This window comes from Oncorhynchus gorbuscha, linkage group LG12 (genome assembly GCF_021184085.1).
Source record: "Oncorhynchus gorbuscha isolate QuinsamMale2020 ecotype Even-year linkage group LG12, OgorEven_v1.0, whole genome shotgun sequence".
Classification (NCBI taxonomy): Eukaryota; Metazoa; Chordata; class Actinopteri; order Salmoniformes; family Salmonidae; genus Oncorhynchus; species Oncorhynchus gorbuscha.
Genome location: NC_060184.1, coordinates 48,577,280 through 48,600,760, shown reverse-complemented (window position 1 = coordinate 48,600,760; position 23,481 = coordinate 48,577,280). Strand labels below are relative to the sequence as shown.

The window sequence follows — 23,481 nt, the reverse complement described above, 5'->3', positions numbered from 1 at the left end:
CATCCCAAATTAAAAAAAGTTGCCCCACCAAGATTTACATGCCACTGGATGTACTACGCAATAGGATTACATAGTAAACAAAAAACGGGGACCCGTTTTGGTTCATGAGCACCACTTTCAAAATTGCTGGCTGAAATTAAACAAAAGTTCTGGATCATCACTTTAATTGAGTCATTTAACCAATGCTGAGAAAGACAGGAGATATGTCCAATTAGTTAACTCGTTTTTGTCTCTCCGCACACATCTCAACAGAGGTGCTATCCGGAATCCTTGGATCGTCCCTATCCTAAACCTTAACCAAAACCATAATCCTTACCTTAATTAAACGTTTACATGTGAACTTCAATGGGGGTAGGGACATTCCAAGGACCCGGATAGCACTGACCGAAGACAGAGTGTCAGGGGCATTGTGAATGTATGCATCGCGCGAGTTAATTCTGCGGTAGCGGGGCGCGCAATGCTTCTTCGAGAAAAGAGTAGCGGTGTTGGCTTGCAGCTCTCCCATTGGCTGCCCCACAGGATGCCCAGGTGTTGACAGAGATGGAATCAGCAGCTGGATCTCACGACGTTGTCTGACAGAGACCTCGAAAGTGAGGTTCGCCTTGCTATCTTTCCAATTGTAGCCTATGCTACACAGATTTGAATAGAAATTGAACAGTATAATTATCAACAAGGAGAACAAAGATATGTAGCGTTAAATCCGCACATCGCCCGTCTGCGCCCTCTCTCTGTAATTCAAACCCCGTGACTCCTCAATGGTGCCTGCTGCAACCGCTGCGTGGGGAAAATAACCTGAAGACAAGGCTGTCAAAGTATCTGAGACTCATCTAAAGGAAGTTTACACTTGTCCGTTTATCTGAACACTTCCTTCCACATTGTGTGTCCGAGAGAGCCCTCTGTTTGGAGGCTGTAGCTGGCGGTCATCCGGCGCTCGTGTAAGTGGTCGATTATCACATTAACTTCTCATTTATTCTAGTCTACCTTTGCGATATCATCACAAATAGCATTGACCAAAATGTAAGAATTCAACGATGCAAGATTGAAATGAACTTTGTCCTTGTTGAGAAATAGGCAGACACTTGTCATGATTTCTATCTAAACGTTTGTTTACCTCGTTATAGCCTAACCATATGGGCAGGACAGATATTAAAATGTTTAATGTATTTATTAATGAGTCTATGGATGCTTGTGTGTTTTATGATAAAGGTAACAAGAACACATAGCGTGGACCGACGTCCACTCACCACATTCGTTTTGTTTATCAGCAACACCTGTTATGCATGTTTATCACTGATGTTGTTGCATGCCATCTTCTCATTGATAATCTGTTTCAATAAAACATTGCAAACGTGGCAGTCAGAACGGGGTATGGATAGGCTGGACTGCAACAGTTGATTTCATGATCCACAGTGCACAGACGTCAATTCAAAGTCTAACGTAATTTCAATGAAATTAAGTGGAATCGACGTTTATTTAACCAGTGTGTGCCCAGTTAGGGAGGTTCGATCTGATTGTGTAGATAACACTGTGATTTAAATGCCAATGTACATAGAATCTCCTTCAGGCAATGCGACCTGAAAATTGGTGTGAATGCGACATATCAGTCTCAACATTGTCAATTTCATGATGCAGGTGTATATAGGTATATATGCAGGGCTATATAGGTAAACAAGTGTTTGGATACCTCTGACCGAGCAAGAAGGATTAGGCCTAGGTTAAAAAAAACAATGGCGATGAATGAATATGCTGGAGAATGTGTGAGCGTAAGTCACGAGAGTGGGTTGTGGGGATTTAAATCAGGGGAAGGATGTCGGGCTTGCCAAAAAGTGATGGCTTGCAGTCATACCCTCAGGGGGGTAAGTCTGGACTGGGGGACTGATGGCATTTGTTTCAGTACTGTAACGTTATATCCCATCATGTATCATTTCTATTCGGAGCCTAAATATAAGCAAAACAAGCATGCCTACTGAGAGTTGCTGTCTGTGATGCCTTGACTGACACCAATTGATTGCTCTCACCTGTTGACCAGCAGTGTGATGTGTGCAATGGTTGACTATGTGACAATGCAGACTACAAAATGCTCGAGTTATTATTTCATGGACACAACATGACAAGGGAATAACCCATCAAAATGAACAGGTCATATACTACTGGACCTGTCTTTAAATTCAACAATCTCCTACAATTGGCTACCCACAATAGTTCACATTAACACACCGCATTGTGTAGTTGTCTATGATCTAATACACCTGTGTGATGTTTGTGTTAAATTGAGACTGTTTCCTCGAATGTTTTGATTTCACATCCATTTGGTGAGAGGTGTTTTTTGTGTCGTAGTGGTGGGTGGGTAAATTGACTGGGGAAGCCAAGCCAGAAAAAAACCCATATTACAACCAATGTGTTGTGATAATTGCGTTGTTTGCTCTAGAACCTGCTAGTTCATAATTATGCCTTGCGACCATGATATATAGGCCTAAGGCTGAGACGATAAGAAGAAACCTCAACCTCTGTGTGTGTGGTGAAGTACACAAAGCATATTGCATGTAACAGACAGTTCCATGACCTACAGCATTGGCAGACAAGTTACTGTAATGTTTCCGAACTTTTCGGACTTGATTTACCAATTGATTTCGAACCACGGAGAGTTACCGCAAGTCTTTGAGAACACACGAGCTGCCTCCACTATTCCAGATACCATTTCAACATCAACTTTTCAAAATCATCAAATCACCATAGTTTATACTCATAAATACTGTGACAACTAAAAGATACCAGAAACGATTTAGTCCAATCAACGTAAGATAAATATAATGTGGCTGGCCATAGTTCTGATTTGTGTGTATGTGTGTGCGTGCATGCGTTCTTGCAAGTAGATTAAACACCCTACTTGTGGAGAAACACCAATGCCATGCTCCTCTCTTTTCATGTTGACGAAACGGTCGATGAATCTGTCATACAGTACATGCTTTTATTTTTTGTTGCCTTAGGCAAGCAAGCATTTTAGCCAGGTAGCCTAACTTTTTAAAATTTAACTAGGCAAGTCAGTTAAGAACATTCTTATTTACAATGAAGGCCTACACCGGCTAAACCCGAATGATGCTGGGCCAATTGTGCGCCGCCCTATGGGACTCCCAATCACGGCCGGATGTGATACAGCCCGGATTCGAACCAGGGTGTCTGTAGTGATGCCTTTAGCACTGAGATGCAGTGCCTTAGACCGCTGCGCCACTTAGAACAAGCCCTTTCATGGACAATGACATTAGCTTTCTCCGGTGAGATACATTCAGCCTCTTGCGAATTGAAGGAAAATTATGAAAACACAGGGAGACGAAGGATAAATAATTTGTTTTTGTTTTCTTGGTCATTTTTTTGGGGGGGAAGCCTGGCTTCCCTTGGCATCCATGAATACACACCGCTGTTCATCAGCACAGTTACACAGTAATTTATTCACAGAAACCATTAGATGCTGCAGTGCCAGCAGGTTGTGAATACAATGCAGCATATTCTCACCTTGGCACCAACTAGAGGGTGGTAATTGGGAGGCAGGTGCGGGGTGTGATAACAAGTTGACTGACAGTCACAATTTACCAGGTGTTCGGGGCGAAGCTCCAGAATGGATGCCACTCCTGACAGATAGTCCTAGGGAGAAACTCAAATTCTTACTCCACGAGTCCTGTCCTCTCTTCTTGCCTCCTTCTCAAAACCCATTGGAGGAGAAGGTCAGCGGGGAGGGACCGCTGGTGTTTTCATCCAATGGGTTTTGAGAAGGAGGTGAGGAGAGAGGATGCGAGGAGTATGCACTTGAGATTCTCCCCTAGTTACTTCTAAGCCCTTAGGAGGATTGGAAATGGTCTACTTCCTGACACAATAGTCAGACAAGACAAATGGCCAAATAGACACAAGCAAAGGCAATTATGCCAGATAAATGGGACACTTTTTGAAGAGACTTGGTGGACTTTCAAATCCAGTTAATCTGTTCTTGTGCTTTAGGTGCCCCTTTTGCAAAGTGACAGCGCCACTATGGAGTATCATCTATGATCTATTTAAATTGTTTTCACACCCTCTATCTCCAGCATTCACCCTAATAGCACAGAGCCATGCTATGCGTCACACATCGTAGGCCCTACAGCATGCCAACGAGTAAACCTCAAGTGGATAAGTTCATTCATTTTATTCATAAGATGCGTTTTTAGAATAAAAAATGTCCTTCTCAGTCACTCGGTGGAAGCGTCCCAAATGCCACCCTGTTCCCTACATAGTGCACTACCTTTGACCATAGGGGTGCCATTTTAAGACTTAGACCGTGAGAGCTGTTCTCTCCCTCCTGGTTAAGGCTGAGCACTGAACCGTAAGCTGGCCTCGAAGAGGCTAAAACAAGCAGTTAATTTAGCGCTTGGCTCCTGCTGCATTTTGAGCACACACACACACACACACACACACACGGGTCTGCTTTTCATGTATCCATCTGCTGTGAATCCCTAGCCGGGTTGCGTTGACACCATTACTGTATGGGGGAAAGAAACGTGTAGAAGTGATAATGGACCTACATTCATAGTTTCTTGACCAGCTCGCTAATAATCACTGAATTGATAGCTAGACAGTCGGAGAGCGTAATACATTTCCAAAACGATGAATTTTGACGGCAGATAATGGTGCACTACCAATTTTCAGTGCGGCCCTCCGGACCTCGTCGAAGACAGAATGCTGCCCCCGGGACTAAATTAGTTTTACACCCCTGCTATACATGCAGTAAGGATGTTACTGTGTGTGTGTGTTATGGTACAGTTTAAACTACTATAGATCTGTGCCTAATAATTTTTTGTGTGCGCATCCATGTACAGCGTTTGTATTTTCCGTTTGAGTGTGTGTAATTCTGTCCGTGAAAAATAGGGAGTCTATTCTATCTTGAACATCTTTAGCTGAGAGATACAGGACTTTCATTCTCCTGTCCATCCTCTATCCAACCATTGTCATGTCCTGGTTGCTGCTATGTTACATAATCCCAATGCCTGTTCTCTCAATACTCGTACAGTAGCCATCATTTACTCACTCACAAGGGCAGTGAAGTCGAAGCTGGGCAACAACAAGCATGGTTTGTTTACGTAAAGAGAAAGCATCGGGCGAAACACTATATAATGAAGAGGAGCTTTGCATTGTGGGATTGATAGTGTATGTGTTGATGACTCATCAGTCCGAGTTAAGCAGTGGTGATGGATTAGCATAGCGATCTCTTCTAGGGCAGTAGGGTGATGTTGCCCCTAGACGCTGATCTGGGCTCAGTCCTGCATTTCCCCCACTAATGGTTAAGGTCAGGATTTGGGAATGAGAAGCTGATCCTAGATCTGTACCTAGGGAAAACCTCAATCCGGAGTGGAGGCACTCTGAATGGGGCTTGTCTGATTCCCTGTGTTTCGTGGACATGAGTCACATGACATCTGTTATGAGTTGTTGTTTTCATTCACTAGAGCTTGCAGTGACTCACTTAGTAACGATCCATGCTTTAATGCAACAGTATCTTTTTTGGTGCACAGTACGAGGTAAAAGAGCTATCTATCTTAGCTCTTTTAAATCGATATACCTAGTTTCTGGGAGTGAACATGTGTCTTGAAGGATAGGCTATACCCATTTTTAGAAGACAATGAAACGATGTCGACACAATTTCCAAACACCGTAGCAGATCAGCACAGTTTGGTGCCTGCATCCCAAAATGGCACCCTATATAGTGCACTACTTTTGACCAGAGCCTATTTGGGATGCAACCTGTATAATCCACACATCCTGCTGTGCTGCTGCATTCAGGCTGATCCAAGCCTAATTTGTGCTATTGTTTTAGGTTGTGGGATAGTGGGTGTGTTATTGACAGTGTGTGACACAAATGTGGTGACATCTGCCCGGGAGGGTGTGTGGACATGCGTGCACGTGTAATAGGGAATGCATCATCAATGAAAACAGTCTTGTGGGGAACGTTGGCTGCCACGGAGCCTAAATCTCTGAGTCACCCTGGCGAGCGGATGCAGACACACTGTGTACACGTACACACACACAGAGGCATAATTGATGCCCTCCACCCCCTGTCCTTGACATGACTATAAAAAGCATGACTGAATAACTGCCTCCTCCTGTGGGTTTGGAGTAATGATACATTTTCCCTCCACTAGTCTATACATTTGTCGACCCCAAATGGCACCCTATTCCCTGATATAGTGCACTACAGGAGCACTATATTAGGTAGTACAGTCCTAGGAGCACTAAAGGAGTGCCATATATAGGGAATAGGGTGCCATTTGGGATGCACCCTAGGACTGTACTACCTGTCTACCGCCATGGCCCTCCCCAACGCCTGAGCCAAAGGCAGATACAGTACAATAAATAGCTTGTTCCTCTTTTCCTACCGTACGTTGGAGACAGAACAATCAACTCCAGGAGGTCCAGCGGCAGAGCCAGGGGTAGGACGGGCGATGGCCTTGTGCTGTATTCTCCCCTCTCTCTCTCATCATCAGGATCATTTTTATCAGTAGGGACACAGGTATTGTACCACAGGGTGCCTTGAAGCCTCTTTTGTGCAACTGAGAAGGACTCAAAGTATTATTAGAATGTGTGTCCAGAAATCAGTAGTTCCTTAGTCAGACAGAAATACAAAGGCAGGGTATTGCAGCCTTAAGAGTGCGATATACAATAGAATGTGAAATGCTGAAATCCCATCCAGTAATGCCAGGATACTTTCCCCCTGTGGACAGTCAGAGACGGCGGTCTCTCATATGTCTAAGTCAGAGTGGGTGGTCTTGTGAATGGCATCATTATGCATTTAAGCTGAACCATAGCAGCTTACTGAGACCCAGCCTGAAATATTTTTCAAAAGGCAACTGTCACCTTCCCGGTATGAAAAAACTAAATATGACGCCTACCCCTTCCGTCCATCCTTGTCTAAAGGATTCTGAGGATGAGGTTAGGTCAATCACAGAGCGCATAATTCTCTGAGCTTATGATTCACCATTCTCTTTCCATCCTCTCTCATTTCACTCAATAGGGATGTGCTGCATCCACACTCGTATGCATGTAAGATGCAGTTACTCATTTACATGGAAATTCGTATACAGTACAATACAAAAACGCTGGAAATATAAACGCATTTCAACAATTTTACTGAGCTACAGATCATATAAGGAAATCAATCAATTGAAATTAAATGAATTAGGCCCTAATCTATGGATTTCTTATGAGTGGGCAGGGGTGCAGTCAGGACCAGCCAATCAGAATTAGTTTCTCCCCACAAAAGGGCTTTATTACAGTTAAAAATACTCCTCAGTTTCACCAGCTGTCTGGGTGGCTGGTTTCAGATCATCTCGCAGGTGAAGAAGCCGGATGTGGAGGTCCTAGGCTGTTGTGTTATGCGTGGTCTGCGGTTGTGAGGCCGGTTGGATGTACTGCAAAATTCTTTCAAATGAGGTGGCTTATTCTCTGGCAACAGCTCTGGTGGACATTCCTGCAGTCAGCATGTCAATTGCACGCTCCCTCAACTTGAGATATCTGTGGCATTGTGTTGTATGACAAAACCGCACATTTTAGTGGCCTTTTATTATACCCAGCACAAGGTGCACCTGTGTAATGGTCATGCTATATAATCAGCTTCTTGATATCCCACACCTGTCAGGTGGATGATTTATCTTGGCAAAGAAGAAATGCTCACTAACAGATGTAAACAAATGTGTACATAATATTTTAGAGAAATACAGTGTATTCAGACCCCTTTTACTTTTTCCACATTTTGTTCCTTTACAGCCTTGTTCTAAAATGAATTTAAAAAAAATCCCTTCATCAATCTACACACAATACCCCATAATGACAAAGCTGAACCAGGTTTTTAAAAATGTTAGCAACTGAAATACATAATTTACATATGTGTTCAGACACTTTACTCAGTACTTTGCCGAAGCATCTTTGGCAGTGATTACAGCCTCGAGTCTTCTTGGGAATGACGCTACAAGGTTGGCACACCTGCATTTGGAGTTTCTCCCATTCTTCTCTGCAGGTCCTCTCAAGCTCTGTCAGGTTGGATGGGGAGCGTCGCTACACTGCTATTTTCATGTCTCTCCATAGGTGTTGATAGGGTTCAAGTCTGGGCTCTGGCTGGGCCACTTAATTTGTTTTGAGTTAAAATACATTTGCAAAAATTTCTAAACTTGTTTTCACTTCGTTATTGTGGGTAGATAGAGGGGGAAAGAAGTATTTTATACATTTTAGAATAAGGCTGTAACGTAACAAAATATTGAAAAAGTCAACTGTCTGAATACTTTCCGGGTGCATTGTAAGCTTTTTGTACATATGGAATATTTTCTTGGTTGTTTTTATTTCAGCTTATGAAGCATGGGACCAACACTTTAATTGTTGAGTTTGTTTTTGTTCAGTAGAGAGAGTCTTTATAGACACAGTTATGGACCCTCTCCTCTACTCTCTCTTAACCCCCCCCCCCTGCAGCAGCACCCCGTGGCGGTGGCAAGGCCAGGAGAGATGGGGCGCAAGCTGGACCTGTCGGGCCTGACGGACGACGAGGCGGAGCATGTGCTGAAGGTGGTGCAGAGGGACATGAAGCTGAGGAAGAAGGAGGAGGACAGGCTCAGGTGAGATGGGGGAGAGGGAGGGGACTGTATGAAAAATGGGATTTGCGGGTCTGATAATTTAGGAAGTGTACAATGTTTTCGGAAAATGTTTTATTCCTGTGTCAATTTTACAACCCATAACACAAATTAAATTGCTGAACATTTGGTGCCCCCAGGACTATCTGGTATACGTTTCCCCTTACGAAAGTTAATACACTTCTCCAATGGAGAAGAGTGTTTCTTTTTAGCTGATAGCCATGTTATCCAAATCTTTCACATAACTATGTGAGTTTGAGTAAAGATGTTTCGGGAAAGATATTTGTGCTGATCCTGCTGGATTTAAAGGGGGGCTAAGACGTGACTGTCTCTTCAGCCTAGTCAGACTGTGTGGATGTCAGACATCTGCACCACCTTCAGCACGTGCTCCGCCTCGTCGTCCGTCAGGCCCGACAGGTCCAGCTTGCGCCCCATCTCTCCTGGCCTTGCCACCGCCACGGGGTGCTGCTGCAGGGTCTTGAGGTCAGGGTCTGGTTGGGGGCCAGGCCTCAGGGTGCTGCTCTGATGTCATACCCTGCTTCTTCACACATCCCTGTGAGATAAAGTCTTCTGTCAGATGCGACAGGCTTTCTCCCTCCTCCATTGTGCCTCCCTGCCTCTGTCCTTCTCCTCACATTTCAACCCTCTCCTCCCTCTCCCCTCCATCTATCCCTCCCTCTGTATCTCTCTCTCTCTCTCTCTGTGTGACAAGCTGCAGCTAGGGGATACAGTGTTCTGATGTTGACAGGCTCTTGTGGGAATCGGTCATCAGATTTATAGGCAGATCAGACCGTCTGGTTTGTGATGCATCAGCAAGCCTCTTGTGAGGATGCCTTGAGCCATTCCGAAATGATCATACAGATCTATCAAACTGAATATGGAAATACATGTACATATTCATTTAAAGTGTTGTCAAGTTTCACTTTATACAGTGTTATGCTCTCCAGTCCCCACATTTGATCAAGAGACCAAAGTGTTTTTCCACTGTACTGCAGTAGCTTTTTACACTTCTAGGCCTATCATTGTGTTACAGGACAACACAGTGTTGACCTACCATGGTATGATGTGTATCGACATGAATGCAGTCTGTTATTGGTTTGTTTTGTTTTTTACCCAGTGAAGAACACTTTATTATTATTATTGTTACAGAACAGTATTATATCCTGCATTGCCAGACTCTGTAATCTCACATTTACTCAGTTTATAAGAGGGAAGGCTGGATCGAGGATACATTATTATTGACCAGACAGCGGAGTCATTGAGTCACCAACACTTGATTTTTAGACCCTTCTGGGGTTTGTCTAATCAAGACCGGGCTAACAGCTAGCTAGCTTCTCCATGAATTACTGGGAAATACAATATGTCCTCTCAGCAAAGTCTTATTCAAATGATCAAAACCAAAGAAACCTTTGGAAAAAAACACGATGTCAAGCCATTGGTGTTTCTCTCCGTTTAAAAAGATGAATAGCTAAAAGGATGAATGCCCTTGTAAAAAGCACATTTTCTTTGGGAATTCTGTGGCTCATTAAAGAAATGATAAAGCTTTGTTGAAAGGAACACGAGTTGGAGCAAAGTGGTTTAGACCAGTAAAGACCTGCTCAAAAAAATAAAGGGAACACTAAAATAACACATCCTAGATCTGAATGAATAAAATATTCTTATTAAATACTTTTTTCTTTACATAGTTGAATGTCTTTACAAAGTCACACACAAATTATCAATGGAAATCACATTTATCAACCGATGGAGGTCTGGATTTGGAGTCTCACTCAAAATTAAAGTTGAAAACCACCCTACAGGCTGATCCAACTTTGATGTAATGTCCTTAAAACAAGTCAAAAGGAGGCTCAGTAGTGTGTGTGGCCTCCACGTGCCTACCTCCCTATAATGCCTGGGCATGCTCCTGATGAGGTGGCGGATGGTGTCCTGAGGGATCTCCTCCCAGACCTGGACTAAAGCATCTGCCAACTCCTGGACAGTCTGTGGTGCAACGTGGCGTTGGTGGCTGGAGCAAGACATGATGTCCCAGATGTGCTCAATTGGATTCAGGTCTGGGGAACGGGCGGGCCAGTCCATAGCATCAATGCCTTCCTCTTGCAGGAACTGCTGACACACTCCAGCCACATGAGGTCTAGCATTGTCTTGCATTAGGAGGAACCCAGGGCCAACCGCACCAGCATATGGTCTCACAAGGGGTCCGAGGATCTCATCTCGGTACCTAATGGCAGTCAGGCTACCTCTGGCGAGCTCATGGAGGGCTGTGTGGCCCCCCAAAGAAATGCCACCCCGCACCATGACTGACCCACCGCCAAACTGGTCATGCTGGAGGATGTTGCAGGCAGCAGAACGTTCTCCACGGCGTCTCCAGACTGTCTCGTCTGTCACATGTGAACCTGCTTTCATCTGTGAAGAGCACAGGGCGCCAGTGGCGAATTTGCCAATCTTGGTGTTCTCTGGCAAATGCCAAACATCCTGCACGGTGTTGGGCTGTAAGCACAACTCCCACCTGTGGACGTCGGGCCCTCATACCACCCTAATGAAGTCTGTTTCTGACCATATGAGCAGACGCATGCACATTTGTGGCCTGCTGGAGGTCATTTTGCAGGGCTCTGGCAGTGCTCCTCCTGCTCCTCCTTGCACAAAGGCAGAAGTAGCGGTCCTGCTGCTGGGTTGTTGGCCTCCTCCACGTCTCCTGATGTACTGGCCTGTCTCCTGGTAGCGCCTCCATGCTCTGGACACTACGCTGACAGACGCAGCAAACCTTCTTGCCACAGCTCGCATTGATGTGCCATCCTAGATGAGCTGCACTACCTGAGCCACTTGTGTGGGTTGTAGACTCTGTCTCATGCTACCACTAGAGTGAAAGCACCAACAGCATTCAAAAGTGACCAACACATCAGCCAGGAAGCATAGGAACTGAGAAGTGGTATGTGGTCCCCACCAGCAGAACCACTCCTTTATTGGGGGTGTCTTACTAATTGCCTATAATTTCCACCTGTTGTCTATTCCATTTGCACAACAGCATGAGAAATGTATTGTCAATCAGTGTTCTTCCTAAGTGGACAGTTTGATTTCACAGAAGTGTGATTGACTTGGAGTTACATTGTGTTGTTTAAGTGTTCCCTTTATTTTTTTGAGCAGTGTATATTAGATAAATTAGATGCCCGCTGACAATAAATCAAGTTACGTCTTATGTTAGTTCGATTTGGTCTGTATTGTTCCGAAAAGTTATTACGTCTTCTGTTGGTTTTTGATTTCTCTGTGGACTATCTCTGTTTCATAACAGAATCAACGGTGTGCTATAATCATTGCTCTTGAGAAATCGATATTTGCCAGTCGAGGGCTCTGAGCAGTGCTGGACACTTGCTCAAATTCATTCACACTCCTGAGTTTGGATGGAGTGCGGAGGTCCTGGGTTCGAGCCTCTGGGTTAGCCGAATCGGGAGGAAGTGGTACTCCCTAAGCAAGCAGCGTGACACCCTTTACAGTTGTGACTCGGATATGCAGTTGCTCTCAGCTCAACGGTGGGGTCGCTGTTGAGTAAGTGTGAGAGGTGAATGTAGAACATGGGGATGTGTGAAACTTACTACTCAGCCTGCGCCGCCAAATTGCCAGCTTCTCGCGTAGCGCCAACTGGTAAGACGCTTCAGGTGGGCTGTCATGTGTGCTAGCTAGGCAGAGGTCCTGTGTTCGAGCCTCGTGGGACCCGAATCAGGAGGAAGTGGTACTCTAAGCAAGCCGTTACACGTGTATGGGCATTAGGAAAAAGCAAAGGCTTTGATTTCTGGTCAAACAGATGAGAGCGGGGTCCTAGAAGACCTCTGGCAGAAAAAGTAGTGCGGTATTAGTAATCCATCACAACACAATAATGTTGACCTTTTTCTTTCTGGTCTAATCCACGCTTTCCATCAGAATTGTCATCACTTTAACAATAAAGCTGCATAACATATTTTTTTTCTAGATTAAGTATTTACATTTTATGTTTTTTTTTTTGATAATGTGATGTGCACTAACTTATTAGCTAGCTAGCTAGTATTAACATGCACCTTCTACAACAATAGCAATATTGCTAACATTGACTAGACGATAAAGCAACACACATGGACATACATTGCCAAACACTGCTACTGCCAGCTTCTGGTTTGGCTGAGTGGCTGATGACTTCAAGGTCTTTGCTGTGTGAACATAACAGAGATTGACTGCCGACACTGTTCAGGGGTGCTAAGTACTGTCGGCAGGCAGTACAATCCTTGACAATCCTACCCGTGTGTCTGAGCTATAAGAAGGATCAAGCCCGACTTGACTAGGTTACAACACCAAAAACAAAGCCTGTTGTTCTCCTTTTGATATGAACACAGTCAGAAGGAAAGGACTGTTTTGAACATTACATTAATAAAAACGAAGCTATTAAACCTATGCAAACAGTAGCAGATGGTAGTTTGGTTGTTTCAGGTTGTTGTACTTTCCTCCCCCTGGGGGGTTTTTCCCTCCATGCATGGCTGACTTTTGTTTCTTCTGTTTTAAATGATGCCAGCCTGCTGGAGTTATAAAGTGTCCCATGAATCCTTCACAAGGCTAATTTAAAAGTCTCAGCTGGCACTTCAAATGCTCCATTTTAATTTCCCTAGTGTTTCCTACTAAGGAATATTGAGGAACTTAATTGATATTACCTTCTGACGCATAAGTACTGGCCTGTCAGAAAAATGTAAATAACTAAATGATGTGCATGTGATCAAACTTGGGTACAATCACAGCTTTTCTGTACGACTCAAGTTCTGCAATGTAAGGGACTTCTTAAAGGCACAATGCAGCCATTTGTATCTCAATATCAAATCATTTCTGGGTAACAATTAAGTACCTTACTGTGATGGTTTTCAATTAAAACGGTGAAAACCAAACAAAAATAGCTCCATAGCAAAGAGCAATTTCTCAAGCAAGTCTGGGAATGGTCTGAGTGGGGAAAACTGAAAACTAGCTGTTTTTGGCAGAGGTTTGGAGCTCTCTTATTAGTCTAACTAATTTACCACCGGGTGACATCAGGCAGGCCAAAAATCCATCCCACCAAAAGAGGCTGAAATTTCAGGCTGTCTTTTCAAACAGCTCTTACACTAAATGTACATTATCATAATTTTCACAATAACACAGTATTATTCCAACCTCAATGTGGAAATGTATATAAAACAAAGGAAAATCACATTTTCACAGCCTTTTAAACATATATAGCTATTGTTCTACTACTATTGCTAAAGCTCTGTTTACTCAGTGATTTGTAATGCCAGTGAGCTAAATTGTTTAAACTATTGCTACTCTATGTCAACATTGTTAAATGTTGGCTTGCTTAGTATGGCTTGCTACAGTATATTTCCTTCTTAACATGTACAAGATGATGTGCTTTTTACCAAATTATGATGTACAGTTACAGTATCTGCTGTCCAACCTCTGCCCTGCTTCCTCCTCTCACTGTAGCCAGCCTGCTGGAGTGTCTCATTACACCAGCACAGGGAATTCAGTCTCAGAGCTCAGCCAGAGAGATGGTTGAAGAAAAGAGAACAAACAGCACTGACTCCCAAGGGATGGAGGGAAAGACAATAGAATGATAAAAATAACAATATCCATCTACCACTCTTTGTTTTTCGAAGTTTCCCCAGGTCTGTCTGTTCTCTCGGCTTCTACCTACAGCAGCTGTGGTTACTCCTGGAGATGGTGGAGATTGATCCGTTAAAGGCCTGTTCCTGACTTAATAATGACTCACACTTCCCATGCTCAGTCAGTCTTTCCCTAGCTCACAGACTGCTATTAATGAGCGTTTGACAAGTCTATCTTTACAGCCGTAGGCGAAAGTCAAGTGTCTGCATCTTAAAGTCGTGTCTGTGTAACGCAAGTGGTTTGTGTGATGTAAAAAAAAAAAGCATGATAATTGAACAATGCCCGGTGGCCAGTTTGCTATTCCTTTGTCCCATGTAGACCAATGCTATTTCTCTGTCGGGCTCTCAATTCAGTAGACTTAAATTACTTCTGAAGTTGACCAAAATGTGAGCAGTCTTTAACTTGTCTCAACCATACATTATTGGATTATAGTCTCATTTTTACATTTTAAAAATTTAACTAGGCAGGTCAGTTAAGAACACATTCTTATTTTCAATGATGGCCTAGGAACAGTGGGTTAACTGCTTTGTTCAGAATGACAGATTTGTACCTTGTCAGCTCGGGGGATTCGAACTTACAACATTTCGATATCTAGTCCAACGCTTTAACCACTAGGCTACCCTAATGCATTTCACATAGTCTAATAATTCTAATACATTTCACATCGTTATTTACGTTTCAGGGTGGAATTATTTAGTCATTACTTTAAACATATACATTTCCTTATCAATAGAAACAAAGTTAAAAAAAAAAAATTATCCAACGTGTTTCGACTGCATGGCCTTCGTCAGGGAACGTCTTGCTTTGTCTCTCAGCTCATTCACAGCCATGTGAAAGCTACCTGTGTTGCTGATATTTAGTCCTAGATACGTGTATTCTTTTTAAATATATTTTTTTACTCCTTTTTCTCCCCAATTTTGTGGTATCCATTTGGTAGTCTTGTCCCATCGCTGCAACTCCCGTATGGGCTTGGGAGAGGCAAAGGTCGAGAGCCGTACATCCTCCGAAACAAGCCACACTGCTTCTTGACACAATGGCCACTCAACCCTGAAGCCTGCCGCACCAATGTGTCGGAGGAAACACTGTTCACCTGGCAACCGTGTCAGCATGCATTGGGCCCGGCCCGTCACAGGAGTCGCTAGTGCGCGATGGGACAAGAACATCCCTGCCGGCCAAACCCTCCCCTGGCCCAGCGTCATCAGGGTTAATTGTGTGCCACCCCATGGATCTCCCGGCTGTGACAGAGCCTGGACTCGAACCCAGAATCTCTAGTGGCACAGCTAACACTGTGATGCAGTGCCTTAGACCACTGCACCACTCGGGAGGTAATACATGTCGTTTGTGGTGTGTTCTAATAGAACTGTGTCCGAATATAATTTATATTTGTCATCCTGATTTCTGGTCAGAGCCCGGGTCTGACAGAACCTGTGCAGATGATCTAGATGCTGCTGTAACCTCTCCTTAGTGGGAGACCATAGCACCAGGTCTTCTGCGTACAGCAGACATTTGATTTCAGTGTTGTGTAGGGTGAGACCAGGTGCTGCTGATTCTTCTAATGTTTTTGCCAATTCATTCATGTAGATGTTAAATAGTGTTGGACTTATTGGGCAGCCCTGTTTCACTCCACATCCCTGAGAGAAGTCGTCTGTTTGCCTGTTTCCAATTTTAATCGCACATTTGTTTTAAATATACATTGTTTTTATAACATATGTTTTCCCTCCAATACTACTTTATATTAGTTTATAAAAAATACCTTTGTCAAATTTAATCAAAGTAGATTTTGACTTTGTTTTGGTTTGCTTGTTTTTGGGTGTAAGTGTGTGGAGGGTGTAAATGTGGGTACGATTTAAAAAAAATCCAATCTGTATTCTGCTTAGGATGTTGTTTTCATCTGGGAAATGATGTATGATACTGCAGAGAATTTTCCCCAAATTGCTGTTAACACACATTCCTCTAATTATTTGGGTCAAATTTGTCTCTATTTTTATAGATTGGTGTGATCAATCTTTGGTTCCAAATATTGGGGAAAATACCAAAACTGTTGAAGAGTTTGAGTACAGCCAATTTGAATTTGTGAAACGTATATCTGATCATTTACTTTAAAATACCATGAGCAACACAGTCCTTTTTGGGTAGGAGAGTGCACAGGTTTTCCAATAATAATTTTTCTGTAATTGGGGTATCCACAAGATTCTGATAGTCTTTCAATGCCGATTTCAAGGATTTAGTCATTTTTCTTATTTATACATATATATATATATATTTGTTCTGGGCTCTTGTTATAATGCTGTAGAGGTTTGCAAAGTGATTCCTCCACATATCCCCATTTGTGGATAGCCAAATCCCTCATGATGAGGTTTGTTTAATTTATTCAAATTCTCCCAGAAGTGGTTTGATTCTATGGATTCCTCAATTACATCCAGATGATTTCTAATGTGGTGTTCCTTTTTTATTCTTAGGGTGTGTTTTATATTGCTTCAGTGTTTCCCCATAATGAAGGTGTACATTTGTGTTGTCTGGGTCTCTATTTTTTTATTAGATATATTTGTCAATGACTTTTAGATTTTTGCAATCATCAAACCATTTTTCATTGTCTTATGGTTTTGGTTTGTTCTTATGTTTCTTTAGATTAGCCGAGAAGGCTAATTTGTCAAATATAAAGTTTGTTCTAAACGGCCACATTTTCAGTTTCAACAATGTTAAGGCAAAACATTTGTCCAGGAGAGATTGTATCTTTTGGCTACTAATTTCTTTTTGATAGATTTCTGTACTGTTTGCACTCCATCTATAGGCCTGTTGAGTACGGGGTCAATTTCACACCATATGTATTGAACTCAAAATGAAATTGTGGACATGAAAAATGAAGTTGAATTTAAACCTATTTTTGAGGACTGGTGAAATAATGGATGTTGAAATCAAAAACCAAACAATTGTAAACCAAATATAAGACCTCCAAAACCCCCAAACTTGTAAGCAAATCATTTTAAAGCGACAACAAACGAAACGAATGCAAAAGTAGTTTTTGGTTAAACTTTCCCAGCAAACAATCCTATTGAATAGATTTTGCCTACGCTCTTGCCTGCATGTACTACCTTTTGGTTACGCTACTCGTATCTTTGCTTTAGATGTCTGTTTCTTTTCTTTCACTGCCAGTCTTTTCGATTGTGAGATTTGGCATAATTTTTCCATGAAGGACTGGGTTTACAGGGAGCTGTAGATAATGAGTCGCCATTGGTCCAGTAGTTTTGGAGTGAGGGGCTGGTGGGTGTTGGAGCTGGGGTGTGACTGGTCTGTGCCGGTGCCACTTTCAGTTGGAGGCTGTTCTGTGGGTTGGGGAGGAGGTGTGAGGCAGGCAGGGCTGGGGAGGCCTGGCTGGTTGAGTTGGGCTCCTCTGCTGTGTGAGGGCAGGTCATAAAGTGGTGATCTAGCTGCTCCTGCAGCCTGTCCTCTGTTGTCTTTCTCTCCTGCAGCTCCTCTCTTAGTGTGGTCAGCTCATTATTACTGCTCTGCCTGTCTTTTTGGAGCTCACCTCCTTTGTTATATCAGCCAGTTCTTGCGAGTCCATCTCTTTCTTGCTGAACCTCTATCAGCTGTGTTGCAAGGTTGCTGTCCTGCTCTGGCCGCACCTTGGTTCGGAGAGCCTCTAAGGTGTGGATGTCTGGTTGCTGTTTGCCTCAAGCTCTCCCTGAGCAGGACAACCTCCCCCTCCAGTTTGGTGAACTCATCCTTCATGGCAGCCATGGTGGTGAGGAGGGCCTGAGCCTGCTCTGTACTGAGGGGGTTGCTCTCCTGGGGCGTGTTCTCCGCTGTGCTTGATGTGCCTTTTTGGGTGGGGATAGTGGAGTTTTTGTCTTGTGGGAGGGCATTTCATTGGTGGTGTCCTCTCTCTCTGCTCTCTCCTTAATGGTCTAAAAGTCTGTTTCAAACAGCCTAAGGTTACCGTGCACCATGACAGTCCCAGTCTTGTAAAAGTTGATTGTTATCATGGTGCTGTCAGGGTCGTCCTGTCTCTTTGACTTTCAGCTTTCAGCCATGACAGATTTTCTCTTTATGGATGGGCAGACTGCTGAGCTCCATGTATTTGGCTGGTCAGTGAGAAAGATGAGATTACTCACGTCACCGTTTTTGTAGAGGTCTATGAAAAGGGCTTCTTACCTCCCCTTTAGAAGGTTCTGTTTAAAAGCTTTCCCCGTTGTCATTTTTGGCCTCTGGAGGGTAGAGAATGGTCTCAGCGCTGATGGGGACACGGTGCCTGGGGACTCTGCTACTGCTGCTGCTGCTGATCTGTTCTGCTGCACTGTTGCTGTGGCAACCGTTTTTGTTTGTCTGTTGCTAGCTAACTCTAATTTAGCTCAAAAACCAGCAACAAGGGTGAACAATTCTTCACACATAAAAAAAACAGAACATATGTTTAAAGTTAGAGTCCGTTCTCTTTTTTTGGTTTACTCACTCTGTTTGGTCGTTTGATGTAGTATCAACTCCCCTTGCTAGATTTGTTCTAGCTCAATTTTTCTGGCTAGCTTGTTAGCCTGCTGGCTAGGTTTTTGTTGTGTAGCTAGCTAGCGATGGTCAAAACTTCTTAATTTGGGGCACAAAGTTACTTTTTTCTATTCTGATTGAATAGTTCTTGTTCATCAGTTGTCTTTATTTTTTAGATTTGAGTGCTTATCTCATTCTAAAAACATAAATAAATCAGGAGTTCAAGTTGAGCATGTATGTAGCTCTCTCTCTCTCTCTCTCTCTCGCTCTGTCTCTCTCTCTCTCTCTCTCTCTCTCTCTCTCTCTCTCTCTCTCTCTCTGCTCTCTCTGCTCTCTCTGCTCTCTCTGCTCTCTCTGCTCTCTCTGCTCTCTCTGCTCTCTCTGCTCTCTCTCTCTCTCTGCTCTCTGGCTGTAGGTCTCGCTCTCTCTCCCGGTATTTCTCTCTCGGTCTCTCCTTCCTGGTCTTTCCGTATCTGTCTCTGGATGTGCTGGCTCAAGCATGTTCTCTCCCCCCTCCCATGTAGATAACACATCTTGAGCTGATTACTGAACGGTTTAGATTTTATGGCGGTGATGTTAATTGGTCAACCTTTGGAAATGAAGTGGTGATTTAAAATTAAAGTGTCACGGCCAAACAAGTACAAGGCTGTTAAGTCGCTTATAGAGAGGGTCACCGTTAATGAGTCGTTTAGATATCATGGAATGTATAGTTTCTGGATGGTTGTAGGACTCATTTCATAAAATAGGGAACTGAAATGTATACTGTGTAAAAATTAATGCTAGTGTTGTAATTTGTTGGACTAGAATCAGACTAACTTACTATCCAAGTACATTTACGTATTCAGGCACCTTGACTTTTTCCACATTTTGTTACGTTATATCCTTATTCTAAAATGGATTAACTGTTAAAGATGTTGTGAATTTTCTCAGCTTTTTGTTAAAAATCGCGCAACATTTCAGCGCCCTGCTATTCATGCCAGGAACATAGTACATGCATATGATTAGTATGTGTGGATAGAAAACACTCAGATGTTTCTAAAACTGTTTAAATCACGGCTGTGGCTTTAACAGAACGGGCGTTTCATCGGAAAGTGCAAGGAAATCTGTTCACTGAAAATGGAAAAATATATCCTTCTGCCGCTTCAAGGCATTGTTCAACCGAATTAAATAGAGCCGAGTTTACATTGCCTACAGCTTCCACAGGGTGTCTAGAGTCATGTCATTTGATTCGCAATTGATTCTTGGTCTAACACAAACAAGGGAACTCCTTCCCTGCTGTCTCCGACGGGATGATTGGTCGACCTCTTTTCAAACATGTTTGTCTACACGGAGAGCTAAAGATTTTACATCTCCTCCTGATGAATTTTATCGCTTATTAATGTGTACTAATACCTAAAGTTGCATTACAAAAGTATATCGAAGTGTTTTGTGAAAGTTTATCGTCAACTTTTTGAATAAAAAAAAATGACGTTACGTTATGAAACGCTATTTTTTCCGTCGATCACACAGTATTCTTAGATCGATATCTAGGCTATATATGGACCGATTTAATCGAAAAAAGACACTAAATTATGTTTATGGGACATCTAGGAGTGCCAAGAAAGAAGCCTGTCAAAGGTAATGAATGTTTTATATTTTATTTCAGCGTTTTCGTTTGCGACGGATAACGCAAAATCTGCCGTGTTAGGTGACGTTGCAGTATTTTGAGGGTGCATGGTATCAGATAATAGCTTCTCATGCTTTCGCCAAAGAGCATTTTACAAATCTGACTTGGTGGATAGATTCACAACGAGTGTAGCTTTAATTCAGTACCTTGTATATGTGTATTAATGAAAGTTTGAGTTTTATCAAAAACTATCAAAAACTATACGTGGCGCACTTGAAATTTCCGCTGATTGTGGTCCCGACCTCGGGACCGCTTCCTTAACAAGTTAAATAAAATATTTTCCTCATCAATCTACACACAATATTCCATAATGAAGTAAAAACAGGTTTTTAGAAATGTTTGCAATTTTTTAATAAACTGAAATACCTGATTTAAATAAGTATTTAGACCCTTTGCTATGAGACTTGAAATTGAGCTCAGGTGCATCCTGTTAACATTGATCATCCATGAGATGCTTCAACAATTTGATTGTAGTCAACCTGTGGTAAATTCAATTGATTGGACATGATTTGGAAAGGCATACGCCTGTCTATATAAGGTCCCACAACTGACAGTGCATTTCAGAGGAAAAACCAAGCCATGTGGTTGAAGGAATTGTCCGTATAGCTCAGAGACAGATTTATGTCGAGGCACATATCTAGGTAAGGGTACCAAAACATTTCTCCATCATTGAAGTTCCCCAAGAACACAGTATCCTCCATCAATCTTAAATGGAAGAAGTTTGGAACCACCAAGACTCTTCCTAGAGCTGGCCAAACTGTGCAATCGGGGGAGAAGGGCCTTGGTCAGGAAGGAGACCAAGAGCCCGATGGTCACTCTGACAGAGCTTTAGAGTTTCTCTGTGGAGATGATTGCCCTTCTTGAAGGTTCACCCATCTCTGCAGCACTCCATCAATCAGGCCTTTATGGTAGTGGCCAGACGGAAGCCACTCCAGTAAAAGGCACATGACAGCCTGCTTGGAGTTTTTTGCCGAAAGGCACCTAAATACTCAGACCATGAGAAACCAGATTGAACTCTTTGGCCTGAATTCCAAGCGTCATATCTGGAGGAAACCTGGCACCATCCCTACGGAGAAGCATGATAGTGGCAGCATCATGCTCTTAGGATGTTTTTCAGCAGCAGGGACTGGGAGACTAGTCAGGCTTGAGGCAAAGATGAACGGAGCAAAGTACAGAGAGATCCTTGATGATAACCTGCTTCAGAGCGCAAAGGACTGGGGCTAAGGTTCACCTTCCAACAGGACAACAACCCTAAGCACACAGACAAGACAGCGCAGGAGTGGCTTTGGGACAAGTCTCTGTCTGAATGTCCTTGCATGGTCAAGTCAAAGGCTAAACTTGAACCTGATCAAACATCTCTGGAGATACCTGAAAATAGCTGTGCAGCAACTCTCCCCATCCAACCGTTCCACTTCGTTCCACTTCATGATTGTGTCCCACTTGTTGTTGATTCTTCGCCACAAAATACAGTTTTATATCTTTGTTTGAAGCCTGAAATGTGGCAAAAGTTCGCAAAGTTCAAGGGGGCCGAATACTTTCGCAAGGCACTGAATGTTCCCCTGAAGACAATATCTGCACAGGGGCTGTCTGCTTTTAAATCCAAATCCAATCTGATTGACAGAATGGTAATTTAGGACAAATAAGTTAGTATTTTTCATCATTACTCCCTCCCTCTTTTCCGTCCTCTCTCATAGACAAAGTTCAGCCTTTGGTTGGTATTGCCTGCTTTTAGAGAGGGTGCAGTGAGTAAATGAGTCTCTCTTTTACAGGACAGTCAGGTACATGGAGAGATAAAAGGATAAAGAAAGGATGAAACAGAGGTTAGGACCACAGTCTGACAGCAAACAGAAAAGCAGCCTTCTCAGCCTGTCGTGGTGTCTGTCTGTTGACAAGGCCTTGCCCTCTAGATGTGACACCTGATCCCGTCTGTGAAAACTGCCTGTAACCTACACTTAACTGGGGAACCAGATCGAGTAGAGACACACTCAGATACCTAGGGTTTTATATATTTTGGTGACTCCACTATCCTTTATATAGACTGCTGTATTTTTTTCAAATGAAGTTCTATTTTATACGTTTGGTTTCAGATTTTGCAAAACATCAAGCTGCTTCTCCCTGACTGGGAAATTAGAATTGGACAAATAGGTTTCCTCATCCTATTTTCCTACTATCTGACACTAGTTTAAATGAAATAAATATGGTGCTAAAGTAGAGGTCTATTGAGTCCACTGATCCAACTCACACAGAACTACCCTACGCCTTGACTTCTTTCTCCCCTCTTTCTCCAGATGAAATCTTGCAGCAAGGGATGTCCGGCCGCCCGACAAACTGCCCTCTCAACCCTACCCTCCTCCCTTCTCTAGACCATCTCAGGAGACCTTCTCCCATTACTCACTTCACTCATCAACTCATCCCGACCCTCTGACTTCAAAATGTCCCCAGTTGCTCCCCTCCTCAAGAAAACAACACTCAACTCCTCTGATGTCAAAAACTACAGACCAGTATCCCTTTCTTTTATTTCCAAAACACTTGAGTGTGCTGTCTCTGACCAACTCTCTATCACTCTCAGAACGATCTTCTTGACCCTAAGCAGTCAGGCTTAATAACGGAACACTCAATCGAGACTGCTCTTCTCTGTGTCATGGAGGCTCTCCACTGCCAAAGCTGACTCTCTCCTCTGTTCAAATCCTCCTAGATCTGTCCGCTGCATTCAACATTGTGAACCATCATATCCTCCTCTCGACCCTCTCAGGGCCTGGTGTCTCTGGCTCTGTACCCTATTGGATTGCATCCTACCAGGCAGCTCCTACCAAGTGACGTGGAGAGTGTGTCCTACTCTCACTACTGGTGTCCCCCAGGGCTCGGTTCTAGGCCCTCTTCCCTTTACACACCAATTCACTCGGCTCTGTCATATCCTCACATGGTCTCTCCTATCACTGCTATGCAGATGACACTCAATTACTTTTCTCCTTCCCCCTTCTGACACCCAGGTGGCGACACGCATCTCTGCGTGCCAGGGCAGATATCTCAGCTTGGATGTCAGCCCACCACCTCAAG

General features: G+C 43.3%; 1 protein-coding gene across 4 annotated transcripts in view; it reads left to right on the top strand.

Moving 5' to 3' along the window:
- The first annotated feature begins 413 nt into the window (after positions 1-413).
- LOC123991090 (rab effector MyRIP-like) overlaps positions 414-23,481 on the top strand; it is a 152,935-nt gene continuing 129,867 nt past the window's right edge. The window contains exons 1-2 of one of the 4 annotated variants that reach the window (XM_046292288.1): positions 414-935; positions 8,479-8,618. In XM_046292288.1, the coding sequence (XP_046148244.1) occupies positions 8,509-8,618 (110 nt within the window). In that variant the 5' untranslated portion in view covers positions 414-935; positions 8,479-8,508. Of the gene's footprint in view, positions 936-8,475; positions 8,619-23,481 lie in introns of all 4 variants that reach the window. The other 3 variants (XM_046292291.1, XM_046292287.1, XM_046292289.1) reach the window with 3 other exon arrangements.